General features: G+C 35.2%; 1 protein-coding gene across 16 annotated transcripts in view; it reads left to right on the forward strand.

Annotated features, from left to right (window-relative positions):
• Positions 1-13,682, forward strand: part of ATP9B (ATPase phospholipid transporting 9B) — a 175,229-nt gene that overhangs the window by 107,949 nt on the left and 53,598 nt on the right. For all 16 annotated transcript variants that reach the window (XR_015706407.1, XR_015706409.1, XR_015706405.1 and 13 more), the window contains one exon: positions 6,492-6,652. Coding sequence is in view for 12 of the 16 variants with exons in the window: in XM_087765007.1 (XP_087621133.1) it covers positions 6,492-6,652 (161 nt within the window). In the remaining 4 variants the exon portion in view is untranslated. The remainder of the gene's footprint in view (positions 1-6,491; positions 6,653-13,682) is intronic.

Below are 13,682 nucleotides of genomic sequence, written 5' to 3' on the forward strand. Positions count from 1 at the left end.
TGACCATTAAAAGAACTGATGACATGACAGTATGCTAGAAGTCTTGACTTGAAGCTGGTGATGATCAAGCTTAAAGAAGATGTAGCAAGCATTTGTAAAAGTTAGATGAAATATAAAGTTGAAGATAGTGTTCCAGTGTAAAATCAAACATCTTTAAATCATGATCTTATTTCCCCCAGAATTCCATGTCTTAGCAATTTTGATCAGATGTAAGGAGGATTCTGAGTGCTTAGAAACTCTGCATGTCTTTTGTATGAAATCTTGTGTACCTAGATTGATTGTTTTAAATTGAAAAAATGGATGTCCTAAGAGTTTTGATGTGTGAATGCTTTTGATTGTTGAAGTCTGCAATATGACTAGTTATCTTAGATTATTGAAGTAATTATTCTAAATTGATGGGTGATCTTGAGAAAACATTTTTCAATTGATAGCCTCTAATAGGAGGAGGGTATGGTACTAATACAGCACAATCCCTATATGGATGCCGGAGTTCAAGAAGCCATTAATCTTTTCAGTTTCTTAATATGCTCTGTGCACGTTTTTATCATTCTTGTGAGTGACAAATACGTAGTGAAGTTGGAGAACCTATGGTCACGCAGCATCTGCCTACGGGCACCTTAAGGTGCAAGTCCGTGACTGTATAAACGTATATGAAGTGTAACTTTTTGCTAAGAAGCAAATATAATCGTTTCAGTACACAATCTGAATTGTTAAAGCCCTTCGAATAATTAACTCTGAACATTTCAAACTAAACGAGGTAAATGCTGTCAGCCAAGGAAGATCATACAGAAATACAGGTCGCCCTGTAAAGGTACAGTGCTGTGCTTGGTGCTGCGTTACTGACAGAGCGCTTTTGAAAACAGTAGCTAGCACCAATCTTGAGCACCCTCTGCTGACCAAACTATACATGGCATTTCTTTAACTGCCGCAAGCCTCCTTTTTAGCCTTCAGTCAAATTAGAGCAAAATACTGACATAAGGTAGAGGCAAATATCAATGATTTGGCTTCGTTGTTATATGTAAAGACTGATTCTAAAAAGAGACACCAGATGGAAGAATGTTTAGAGACACTGGGATAGTTGAGCAAGCTGCAAAAGTGTTAATGAAAACCAGATTTCTAGTCAAATGGATATTAAGAATGGGTCACCTGCAATTTCTCTCATTTTGATCTTTTGAAACACAATGTTTTACGACAGATATAGTAAATCGTTGGCATTAGGATAAATCAGGACGTGACTGAAAAAGACACACTTAAGGTTATGACATCTGTGGCCAGTATTTGTCAAAATGAGTGCCTTACTTCAAGCAACCGAGTCCACTATTTAAGTACAGTTGTGGATGTAGCTCACTTAGTTTTCATTGTAGCAGACTGAACTAGAGAGGGCTAAGCACCTCTAAAAACCCGGAGAGGACTTTCACTTTGAATATCCAAACTCAGATGAGGTTGAGTCTGGAAAAGGCAATGATATAAAATGGATGAATAGAAGAGAGAGAGAAAGAAATGTTTGAGTCTTCGTTTTCTTTTAGCATTATAGATATTACTAGCTACAAAAGAGAATTTTCTTTCTAAACGGATTAGTTTATTTCAGATGTAGATATTAGGCAGTTATGAATAGCTTGTTAACGTAAAAATAGGCAAGCCAGAACGGTAATTTCAAAATATAATAAACTTATTTTGCTTTTAAGAGCATTTAAACCTCTGTCTTTGAATACGCATCAAAACATTCAAGAGAGCATTATCTACTTGCAGCTTACTCTTCTTCCTTTGGATGATAACCATGTATTTCTTACTGAGTTTTAAAATATTTCTACTGGTTTAAATGCCTATCTGTTGGATATGGGCTATATTTTGTAAGAATATAGACAAGTAATTGTAATTTGTTTCTTTGGGGATACAATTGATGCTAAATATCTAAAAATGTTTCTTGAAAGCAGTGTAGAATAGATGTAGTTCTATTCCATAAACCTGCAATATTAACATAATGCCAAATATTTCAGTTTGGTCAAAGTGATGTTGGGTTGCATTAAAACTAGCATGAAGGATGCCTATGTTTTTTGCCAAAGGAAATATAGAAAATGCGACTGGAATCAGATGGACTATTTTCTGGTTATTACTTTTGTATAACTCCACTGGAGTGAACTAAATAACTCAAGTTTATTTCAGTTTTCCTAAGTCAGGTAGAACCCCCCCCCCCCCCCCATATACCACCACAATTATTGTTCTAATTCTAAAATGAATAAAACTTGTAATAGGTTTTTAGTGCTTCAGAAAACGTTTTCAAGGTTTGTCATTGTTGCTCTTGCAACTAAACAAGTGATTGGGATGTTTGAAAATGGGTCTGAGAAAAGGCAGGGATAGGTGACTTTTTTCACTAATGGTCACTTTATATATTTCAGTGTTTTCTTTGCTTTTTTACCTTTGAATCAACTGCTTAAAAGAATGAGTAAGATATTAATTAAAAAATGTGACATACTGTATGCAAGATTTGGTGGGTTTGATATTAATCAAGGCAGGCTTGTAGAGAAACATATTCGTCACACCATTGCTTGCATACAGTGAATTAAGGAAAGATGCTTCCTAAACTTGAATTCACTGGCTTTACTTGTTTTGATTCATAGTTATATTAGCTTAATGTGGTTACCTTTGAATCATAGGAATAACCTTAGAATTAGGAGACTTAACAAAGAAGAAAAACTTGCAGATTCCAAGTTGCTGTACATGTTTTTAGTGTCAAAGATGACAGTAAACAGATAATGATATGTCTCTTTATTTAGCCTTTAAACACAGATTAATAATCTATTATTCCTAGAGACTATAGGAAAGGTTTAACAGATTATTGAAGAAAGCCACAGGTGTTCAGATATAGTATCTGTATATAGTAGACTACATAAAAATTATTTTTTTTATAAATGATGAAATGCCATGAATCATTTTTCTTAGGCAAAGCTTGTTTTTGTCAGCCCAAAGAAGAAAAATATATTATTTGAATTTTAGTAATGTTAAATGCTTACCTTACTTTCTGCATAGCTGTTACATGTAAGTTTAGACTAGAATTAATGAAAACATGAATAATTGACTAGTATTCAAGGTTTAATGAAGTTAAGTTCAGAGCACATATTAAGCATAGGAAAGAAAATGTTTATGTTTATGGTGCAAATCAAAGCCAAAGTCTATCTCAAACATACATACCATGAAATTTCATTGTAGTCAAGATGCTGTTTGTCAGTGCAGAACCAGGCTGACTACTGAAATATAATTACCTTCGTGGAGGAATTTGGTTGCGGGGGGAAGTCTCTCCTAAGACAGTGCCTTAATACTTCAACAGTATTAAAGTAGGGTGGTTAAAAAAGGCTATTTATGAGCAGTTATTTCTAATGCACTTTCAACTGTAATTGAATAAAAAAATGACTGCACTAGGCTATTTTGCGGAATCTTTACCATTGTGCAACATTTAATTATCAAATTTTGCATTTCAATATTTTAGCACAAAACAAAAATCTCATTTTCCAAGTAATATACTTTTTATAATGTTAGAAAAATTGTTCTATTACTACAATAATAGCTTCAGAGGATAACCTTTCCCAAAAGTTAAGCATCTAGGGCAGCAGTAGCAATATTCGTTCATGTTCTACTTCAGTAGTCAGAAAGGTTTTTTGTTGCTTTCAACTTTTGCTAATTAAATTAAGATTTTTCTCATTAGATAATAACTGGTACCTTGTGGTCCAAAATGTGAAGTTTAGACCTTTAATCACTCCGTCATACAAAAATAAAGTATTCTAAAAACTTGTAGGCTATTTTTGGTGCAAGTAGATAATGCCTTACTTTTTATTGATGGTATAAGCCATTATTTTACCGAGAACCATTAGCTGTTTAAAACTTCGTGCATAAATTAAAGAGGAGCTAAATGGATTTGCAGTTGTTGTCATTAGTAGCATTTTAGATTATACAGGCAATTATTGTGTTCATTATCGTAGAGCAGCCCCTTTGCAAAACTATTGTGGTTGTCTTAGACATTATGTATAAATTTTCCCTTGGAGATTAAAATTTCCAGTGGTGTGTTTTAATTTTGTTAACACAGTTGTTTCAAATAGAACAAATATTATGACAAGTAGAAGAAAATTTGCTTTGCTAATATGGGAAATAGCAATAAATGTGGAAAATTACTCCAATCCTTAACTCATCTATTTCTTATATTGTCATAATTATTCTGGTTATGATTATTTTCAAAAGCAAAGAAATCGCTTTCTTAAGATGGTATGTTTTACAAATGCTTTGATAAAAATAACAATGTAGTTAAAATGAAGTTTACCCACTTTTCCAATATTCAGATGAATTTTAGAGAATGTTATTGAATTTCTACATGAAACGTATCTGGATAATTCAACAGTGTTTCATTAGTTTGAGTGCAGAAGTTGTTTAAGTGGAAAGGCACAGAATTAAACTAATTAAGTATATTTCAGTACATTATAGGAACTAATTTTTGAGAAATGGAGAATGCATTTCTATTAAAACTTCCTTTGTGTGCCTTCTTAAGTTGGGTTTTGCAATTGCCTTCACTTGCTATAGTACATGAAAATATTAAAATTTACTATGGCCAATCGTATGATCTATATTAAAAAGGATGACATTATTAGTAACAAATGGAGTGTTCTTGGGCAAGAGATTTATTCTGTGAAAGTTTTTCATCGTCAACTTTTTTTATTCTCTTAATATCTCTCCAAACACATTTTTGTTGGTTTCCAGACTTAAATTCATATCTGTCTTCATCAATTAGAAAGGTATTAATGGTTTGAATTAGCTACGTATCGGTGTGCAGTGGACTAAATTTAATGTTTGTGTCCAAAAAGTGGCATTCTTTCCAAAGAAGCTCTTTATTCATTTCTATTCTGGGGTGGGGTTTTTGCGGGGGACAGAGGGGGGGAAGCTGAGGGGAGAGATAGGCTTTCACTGCCATGATGCAGGGAAAAAAAGTGTGAGGTAGTGGTTATGCATATTGCAAGACAGTGATTCTTTATTTTATTACAAAAAAAAGACCAACTCTAGAAGGCCAGATTAAGTCATTCCTTTCACTTTTTAATGGGATTTGGATGAATAGAGTAAAATATGCACTTTGCATTCATTGATAGCATCTTTAGGTTGAGGTAATTGAGTCTTTTTTCCCTGACTGAATGAATAATGACTTCATCTGATCCTCAGCGAGGCCTGAAACTTAGGCTGCCTTTGTCAACGCAAAAAGATCTGGGCTTTGAAACATGCTCTACTTCCCTGGCTTAATTTTTCTTCATTTTAATCCAAAAACCTATTTTTCTCAATAATTCAAGCATAAACTATGTAGTAGTTGAAGCAGCGGAAATTGCAAGATATTTGTCCTCGTTGTGCTGCTTTTTAAATGCAGCTGATAAATCAGCCGCTGTGGTCTTCAGCTGCCTGGTTCTCTAGGGAAGGGACAGCCCATGTATAAGCAAGATTGCTGGAATTTTTAAGAACTATATTTAAAGTGGCTCTTTTTCAGACTGTTTGTTATCTAAGGAAGTGTTATGTTTTACTGGTCTTACTGGCAAGACTTGGAGATAAAAGGGGCATCTGTGACGGGGCCTAGGAAACTCTTCCTGACATAATTTTCCCACATATTTTACTGACTACAAGAGCATCCCAAAAAGTGGAGTATAAATACTTAGCTTACAGCATGCATTATTGAAATGGTGAGAGTCTTAGTTACATAGCTTAAAAATATTTTTTCATGAGAAACAGTGGATGAAAGATAGCCTCTCTCAATGTTTTTGCTAAAATGTCTCTAAATCAAGTACATTTTTTATTTGTGAAAAGTTGAAGCTCTGTTTTACTATCTTGGTTTGAAAATGGATATTCCACTTGATTGTTGTTTTTATTATACAGAATAACTGAAATCTTCATACAATTAGAAATTATTTCTATTAAATTAGTTCAGACTTACAGACCGGTATGGGAGTATAGTTACAAGTTACAGTACACTAGTTACATGAATGAGAAGGTAGCTCTGTTGCATTTGTCCGTTGATTCTTGAATCTAACAGGTTTTTGATCTTCGAGCAGTAAATGAGCAGGAGCTACCCTATATATATAGTACACAGTGCCAGTATTTTTGCTGCATACATGACAGAAGAAAATTGTTTCTGCTTATTTGTTCATCTTTAATTCTTTTCTACTTGCCTTCCTGTGTTCCTGTCCTGGTTGGGGGAGGGATGCATCAGACTTAAAGGCATTCAAAAGGTCTGGCTGGGACAGTTCACACTGGTTCTGGGAATTGTTATTGTCCTGTAACCAGGGAATATCCATTGCATGCAAGCATAGAAACAATAATCAATTCAGTTATCAAAATGCAGTTAATTGTTACAAGTGCATGGATTTTTAATAGGTAAGCATAAAAAAGCCAATAATAGCTAATTGTTTGCACCACAGAAGTGTCAATTTAAGAAAAAGTCATGGCTAATTGATTTATACTTCTTCCTCTAGGTTGGCTTGCTGGACCTGGAGTTGAATCAACTGACCAAAGCTCTGTTTTTGGCTTTAGTTGCACTATCAGTTGTTATGGTAACCTTGCAAGGATTTGTAGGCCCATGGTATCGCAACCTTTTCCGGTTCCTCCTCCTGTTTTCCTATATCATCCCGATCAGGTATGTATAAGAATGAAAGAAAAACACAGATGTCTAATTTCACTGAATGTGGCTTTCTTGAAATTTATACTTGCTTCTCATTGTGAAGGAAATTGATCTTATCAGGAAGCTGAAGGAGAAGGTGCCAACAAATCTGCTGATTCTTGAAGGATCACTGTACAGAAAACAATACTGTTGTATTTTTTTTTGTATAATGTTCATGTTGCTGGAGTAATCAGGATATCTAATCCTTTACTAGCATAAATGTATTAATAAGGGTACAATCTTGGTATATTTGAGCATGTGGTTTTAGGAAACGTATTTAAATGAACTGTTAGGTATATTTTTGAATTTTATTTTTAATGCCATAAATACTGAAAATGTTCCATTTCTCTGGTTAAAATACAGACTTTTTACTACAACAATCATTAATTTAAATTGAATGGCTGAAGAATGTAGGTGTGCTTTTACAACGAGAGGACTTTTAACATGTGTAACCAAGTAGAGGCTTGCCCTGAATTAATTAATTCATTAAGCATGAGTACTCTATATTCAAATTGCAGATAAACTGGAACAGGAAATAATATCCATGTCTGTAATCAAGTCTTCTGTGAACACAGAAGTGAGAACACTGACTCTGAAATGAATTTTTTTTTCCTTGAATGGGCATTGCCTTTGCAAAATGGAAATACTCTCTCCTGTTAAAATACCCAGTATTTAGATTAAGGTGATTGTTAATTTTAGATGCTCTCTGGAACTCTTCAGTTTGAGATGTGTCATTCACTAAGCCCAGTGGCTAGCCACACAGTTAGCAGCAACTAAACCATAGAGAGGTTTAAGACCTATCCCCTCAGATTTGGACACAATATTTAAATCCATCTAGTATAAGGAAAAAAAAAAAACAACAACAACCACGAAATAGTCTTTCATTGGGTATTTTAATCTAAGCTTATATCACTTATGTGTTACTGTGTTCACATTTTTTAAGTACATGTCTGTGTGAAGGGAACTATATCATATTTGACCAATTTGATACTCAGGAAGTATCTGTCTTAAGGTTTTATAACTTAAAGGACTTGTGTTTTTATACTACTTTTGTGTTGCAAGAGCAACTGATTCTGTTGGGAAGTTGAAGGAGAGGGTTCCAGCAAATCTGCTGGGTAGTTGAGGAGATCTCATTGTAGAAACTGGTTGTCTTAGAACAGTTTCCACTTCCTTTAACTGGCTCTTGTTTTTTATTTACACATTCGTGTTTCAACTTTGTAATATCTTTCTAAACACTGCCATTGTCATAAATCCCTTACTGCTTGTATGATGGTGCTGTTCAGGTTGTGTCGTCATTCCCCCCGTACACGCACAGTTATTAAGTATTAAGCAACTTACCCATGTGAAGAGGCAAACTGTGCTGCATTCAAGTGATAGGTAAAGTCTGCATATTGCTGAAAGATGCACTTAATCATCAAAGACATGTATGGGAAGGGAAAAATGAGCTAAGAGTATAAAGGATCACTTGTCGGTCACTGTGTTCTTTCATAATAAACATACTAAGCCAAAACTTATTAAAATGGTTAAAAGACAGATCTATCTTTGTTACTGGATGCAAGAGGATTAAGAGCATATAGGTGGCGTAAGCAAATTTGACTCTATATTGACAGTTCAACATATGCCACTGAAAAACATGTTGATTGAGCAACTCATTTTCAACTTAAGAGTTGTTTAGTGGACTTGTGATAGTTCTTTTCCAAAAATAATTTCTAATCCCATTTTTCAGTTCCTTGTGGGAACTGAATATGTATAGTAAACTGAATATAATATAGTAAAGCAGACATATTAGAAAATGGGATTGGTTTAGTTCTGAGATGGACCGTATAGTTACTCTATGGAAGATCAGACAGGAATCTATTGGAGAATACTTTTCTCTCTCTAGAGTTTTTTCTATTTCTATACCAACTTCAACTCAGATCATTTGTATACAGGGTCACTTCCCACACTGTCAGCAAAATAAACAACTCCAGTCGTGGCGGTGTTCAAATATAACTACACTTTGCTTTCTCTCTTCTGGATGTTAAACATGGAAATGACTTATTCTTTAGGCTGTATTTGGCGTGTAAACTCTTGGAGATAAAAATTACAAGACTAATGACACCGAAGCACCAGGTGTTGTGTCTTCTCATTGTTTTTAAAATAGCTATATAGGGGAAATAATGAACTTCTCACAGGTAAAGGAAATGAATGTGAGAGATTAGGATTGACCAGTAGAGGCAAAGCATATCTGAACTCATGCATGCACGAAATGTGTTGACTGATGGTTTTAGAGAATTCAGGAAGTTTCTAAATATGGAGCTTTTTTGCAGTTGTGTTAAGCTTTTGGTTTGCAGGGCAAGGGAAATTCCAGGTATGCAATAAAAATGATTTTCCATGGCCAGACATGTTTGGTCAAGATCATCAGGAGGAGGTAACTAACTGTTAGCAGAGTTTAACTGATCTCTGTGCAGGCTCTCCTATAATTAATAGGAAGAGGAATTTTTTTGCTCTAGGGACCAGCTAGTTCTTTGTGATTCAGCTGCATCCTAAAGACACCTCTAGATCATGTTGCTTTGCTGTGTGAAGGGTATTACTGTGGGGTAGGTAAGACTTCAGAAGTATAAACATAAAGCAACTGTTAAGAAAAAAGACCCAACACAACCAAACAAAAAATACCCCAACAACCAATATCCACCTACATGCCCCCATGCCCAAAAACCCCAGTCCACAACATTGCACACATTCTGCAGTGTACAAGGAATCAAGCAAAGTGGAGAAAAAGTGGTAGTAAATAAACATTGAAAGCTTAGCCCAGCTCTTAATTGGTTGTAAGTTAGAATAATTATGCATAAAATGTTTTGAACAGCTCCCCACCCTCAGAAACGTTGGGCACTTAAAAATGACTCTTCTGTAATTAACGTTTCTCTTTCCCCTATTGAGGAAGCGTAGACTAGGGAGCCTCCATAGGCAATCTGCCTCCCTACAAAGTTAATTTATTTGAATTTCTTAAAATGTATTGGGAAAGGATAGAAAGCAAGTCCTCGACAGACTGTCCAAAACTAAATAAATCTCTCTAGGATTATGCTCACCGGTTCTCTGAGTTTTTCCATGTTCCTAGGTATTCTTAGGCTTTTTTTCTAGTTGGCTCTAGCCAGTTGGAGATGCATTTAATGCCTATCCATAGGTTTCTCCAGTGTCACTGAGACCATTTTATTATTTGTTTTAAATAAAATCAATGATTTAAATACGTTCTCCACTAATTTACAAGATCTTGTCTGACTGTGTCACCTAGTGCAGTTATCGCATAGCAGGCTGGGGGGAGCATGTGTCCTCAGATACGTCCATGCTGCTGCTCTTTGATACCAGCGTGGAAGTTCTTAGGCCTGTGATATTTCCTTTTTTTTTTTTTTTTTTTTAAATAGTAAGGTCCTTTTGTTGAACAACTTGTATTTTTTTTTTTTTTATGATTGTCTATTTTGTGAATGACAAAGGGCAGAGGGCAAAAACAGTCACACTAATGAAAACTCAACACCTCAGGTCGAGGAAGATGAGGTAAAGCTTTGTCATTGTTATGCTGTCTTTTACCTGCTTACCCAGTTTAACTCTAGCACTGTGGGTATAGATACATTCTTTGTAATTTTATGTCTTTTTAAAATCGGGCTTACATTTTTATCAGGAGAGTTTAATTTCCCTTTTGTGTGGAACTGAAGACATTTACTGTGCACATTTAAAATTATGACACAAATCATGTAAATCTTGGAGTTTTGCCTTCAATTTTTGCATGAACTAATTTGATCAGTTGGTTTAGTTTTAACTTTTTTGAAAGAGCTGTCAGAGAGACAGTTACCAATATTGGTATTTTTAAGTACAAGAGAATAGAAGAGACTTTAATCAATGGAATGCTCTCAACTACTGAGCTGAAAATCCCGGTGTGTATATGGGTGCAGGAAAGATAATCGGGCTGTTAGAGAGCCTTGAGAAAGCAATTCTGTCCTTTCCCCTGGCATTTAGTTGTAGCACTCCTTCATCAGCTCTCTTAAGCTGATGTAGTAATTGGTTTAGAAATGACAGCCAAGGCCAAAGAAGCGGCTAGCCTTAGTGATGGTACTGCACCACCAGACTGGATCCCCTCCACCACCAAGTAATGGGACTTTGTTTATTCATTGTCCGGTCTTCCTCAACACCTTGAAAGACAAAGTGAATTGCACTTTGACTTGAGTCCTTTTGTTTGTTTGTTGTTTTTCCCCCAAAAAATGTAGCCAGGAAAGTTTGGTTTTTTTTCAAGATAATTTAGGTTTAGCCAAGCAGTGTTTGGTGAAATTACTGCCTTGCATACACAGGCATGTGAATCCTGTAGCTGTACATGCTTCTGCTTAGCTGTTAAGGAATGTAGAGGATTTACCATAAAATGATAAGGTATTGACTGGGGATCTGGTAAAAATGTCTATCATCCACGCTCTATATTTAATAGCAGTTTAAACCTGGATTCACAGGGGCTTAATCAGCCATCTTTTTAGGAGGATCCTTTAGTTTTGGTGTACACAGAAGCTGAAATGTCTTTTGTCCTTTCCTTCAGACACCCCAAGGCTCCTGAGCACTGAGCCCGTCTGCCAAAATAAGCCATCCCAAATGTCTGGAAGGAACTGCCTTGCACTTGAGCAGTAAAGTTTTAGGGTGCTACCTGGCTCCTGGCTGCTTTTTTTTCTGGGTCTTTAAGAGGAGCGTTTAAAGAAAATCCTTCAAGTTATGTCGGTGTGTTTTCAGTGGGCAGTGAGGAAAACACTGCTAGGAAGTCTTGAATCTGAAATTCATGAATAGCCAATCAAATCTGGGATCATGCAGATATGAAAAAGGAGGTCTTATTCAGTGTGCTTCTGTGTATTCCTGAGATCTGGGGAACTTGCTTTCAATTGTATTGTAGTTTGTGCTGTCCATGTTGGAGCTCTAATCTCTATAACGTATAGATGTGAGAGAATCAGCATATGTAGTCTCACATACACAGACAGAATATATATTAGATATATGATGCAAAGCTTTCAGTGTGGAAGAGCTAAAGAGCTACTGAAGTAGTTTAAGCAATCCTTATAAATGTGTATTATGCTTCTATACCATACCATGATATATAATGCAATCTGTATAGAGACTGAAAAATATTATATGAAGCTTCTTGATATTTGACAAACTAATTTTGACTTCTTCATGCAACAGGAGCTATGGTGTGTCTCTCATGCTAAGATTAAGCCTTACCCTACCCAGTATGGTGCTGTACTACTGCCTGAGCTAGCTTTGTGCTTTTCTTACAATGTCTGATATTCCTGCTATGTAGAGAAAGCACAATCAGTTAAAAAAAAAAAAGTCTTTTTTTAATCTGATCTATTGCAGTAGATCTTTTTCCTTTCTAACCTTGCAACATTGCCTATTTGCTCCTAGTTGTTTTTCTGTTTTTAATCTAATAGTATTACAGTAAGTAATGCCAAGTTTGTCTCGAATACACTAAATATATTAGTGTTTTTAAAATTATTTGTATTAGACATCTAATGTTAATATTGTTGCCATTGTATAAGAGGCTTAATGAAAGAAGGCATCTGACCTGATAAATGTGAAAATAACAAAGAAACATGTTTAATAGGAAGTATATTGTTATTCTGAGCTGCATATGCTACATCTCTTCTGCCAAGGCACTCGTTTGACATGCATTCTGTTTGTATTTTGCACTCTACTGTGTTTTCAGCCTGTAAGAAATTCATAGATTAATTTTCTCATTAATTATTCCCCAGATTTCCTCCTGAGGTTTTAAGTTCTACCTATGTTACAACATCTAATTATCTGTACGTAGGTTGCATGTGGCCCTTGAAAAACTACATATGCCACAGTCGCTATAGCAATACGGGGTTGATACGCAGTTTTTTTGGCACACATATTTAAGCATAAATGTGTGGGATTGAGTTCTCTTTTACATTCATTGCCTGGGTTTTATGTAAATTGCTATGTGTACCTTCTTTCATTTCCTTTTCTATACTTGCATAATAGTCAAAATTTAGAAAAATTAGTCCAAGAGAACTAGTGAGACCAATTAGGAAGCAAACAAGAACACAGATCTGAGGCTCTTTCTGGGAGTGTCGGACAGATAGCAGAGAAAACTAAATAAAAGTTTATATAGTGGGCTAAACACAAAAGGAATATTATATTCAAATTTCTTCTCCAAATAAAATATGGGAGAAGGGGAATTAGGGGAAATTAAAGGGATGAGCTCTGATTTTATTTTTATGTATCTAGATCTTGATAGAATATTGTGTTTAAAAGAATTTCATTCTGTTTTGTTCTATTTTTGTTTGTTTAGTGCCAGTTAATAGAAGTTGTCAGGCTCCAAAAATCACTTTCTGTGAAGATTTAGCTTTCTAGGCATGTTGAAGTTAAAACACTTTTGATTGTTTCTTGACCAATAATTTTAAAATTATTACATATCATTTTCTAGATGCTAAATAATGTGTATATCTGTGTATGGTTTATGGCTGTTTCAAGCAGGTGGAGATATGGGAAGGTTAGGGGGTATAGCCACAGGGGAGTGGGTACAGTTTTGGGTACTAACATGACCCAAATATGATCTTCAGTATTTCACTTAGAAAGAAGTCCCGAAAATAAAAAGGCTGCATCTCAATTACTCCATTTATTTTAAAAATTGAATATCACTACGGGTGCTCATACTGTATCTGGAGTTTTGGCAGGGCTTTGTTTTTTGCTGCAAAACTTCTGCATATATACAGAACTGCTCAGGAAGTTCTTCCTCCCTGCCAAACCTCAAATAAAACTATCATACAATTTGGATTCAAATTCATACTTGAATTTTGTTAGGCACGGTCTTACTTTGATTCACAAAATTCTTTGCTAACTTCATTAGGTCTTGATTGCTTTTCACCAAGTCAGGAAAGGGAGAATGTTTCTGGAGTTTCTAAATGTGTTTGTCCGAAACTTTCGCAGTGATCACCCTTGCTTATTGGCAAATTTGTCCATGTTGACTAAAAAGCAA

This window comes from Nipponia nippon, unplaced genomic scaffold (genome assembly GCF_047370975.1).
Source record: "Nipponia nippon isolate SJK-2023a ecotype South Korea unplaced genomic scaffold, ASM4737097v1 scaffold_1, whole genome shotgun sequence".
Classification (NCBI taxonomy): domain Eukaryota; kingdom Metazoa; phylum Chordata; class Aves; order Pelecaniformes; family Threskiornithidae; genus Nipponia; species Nipponia nippon.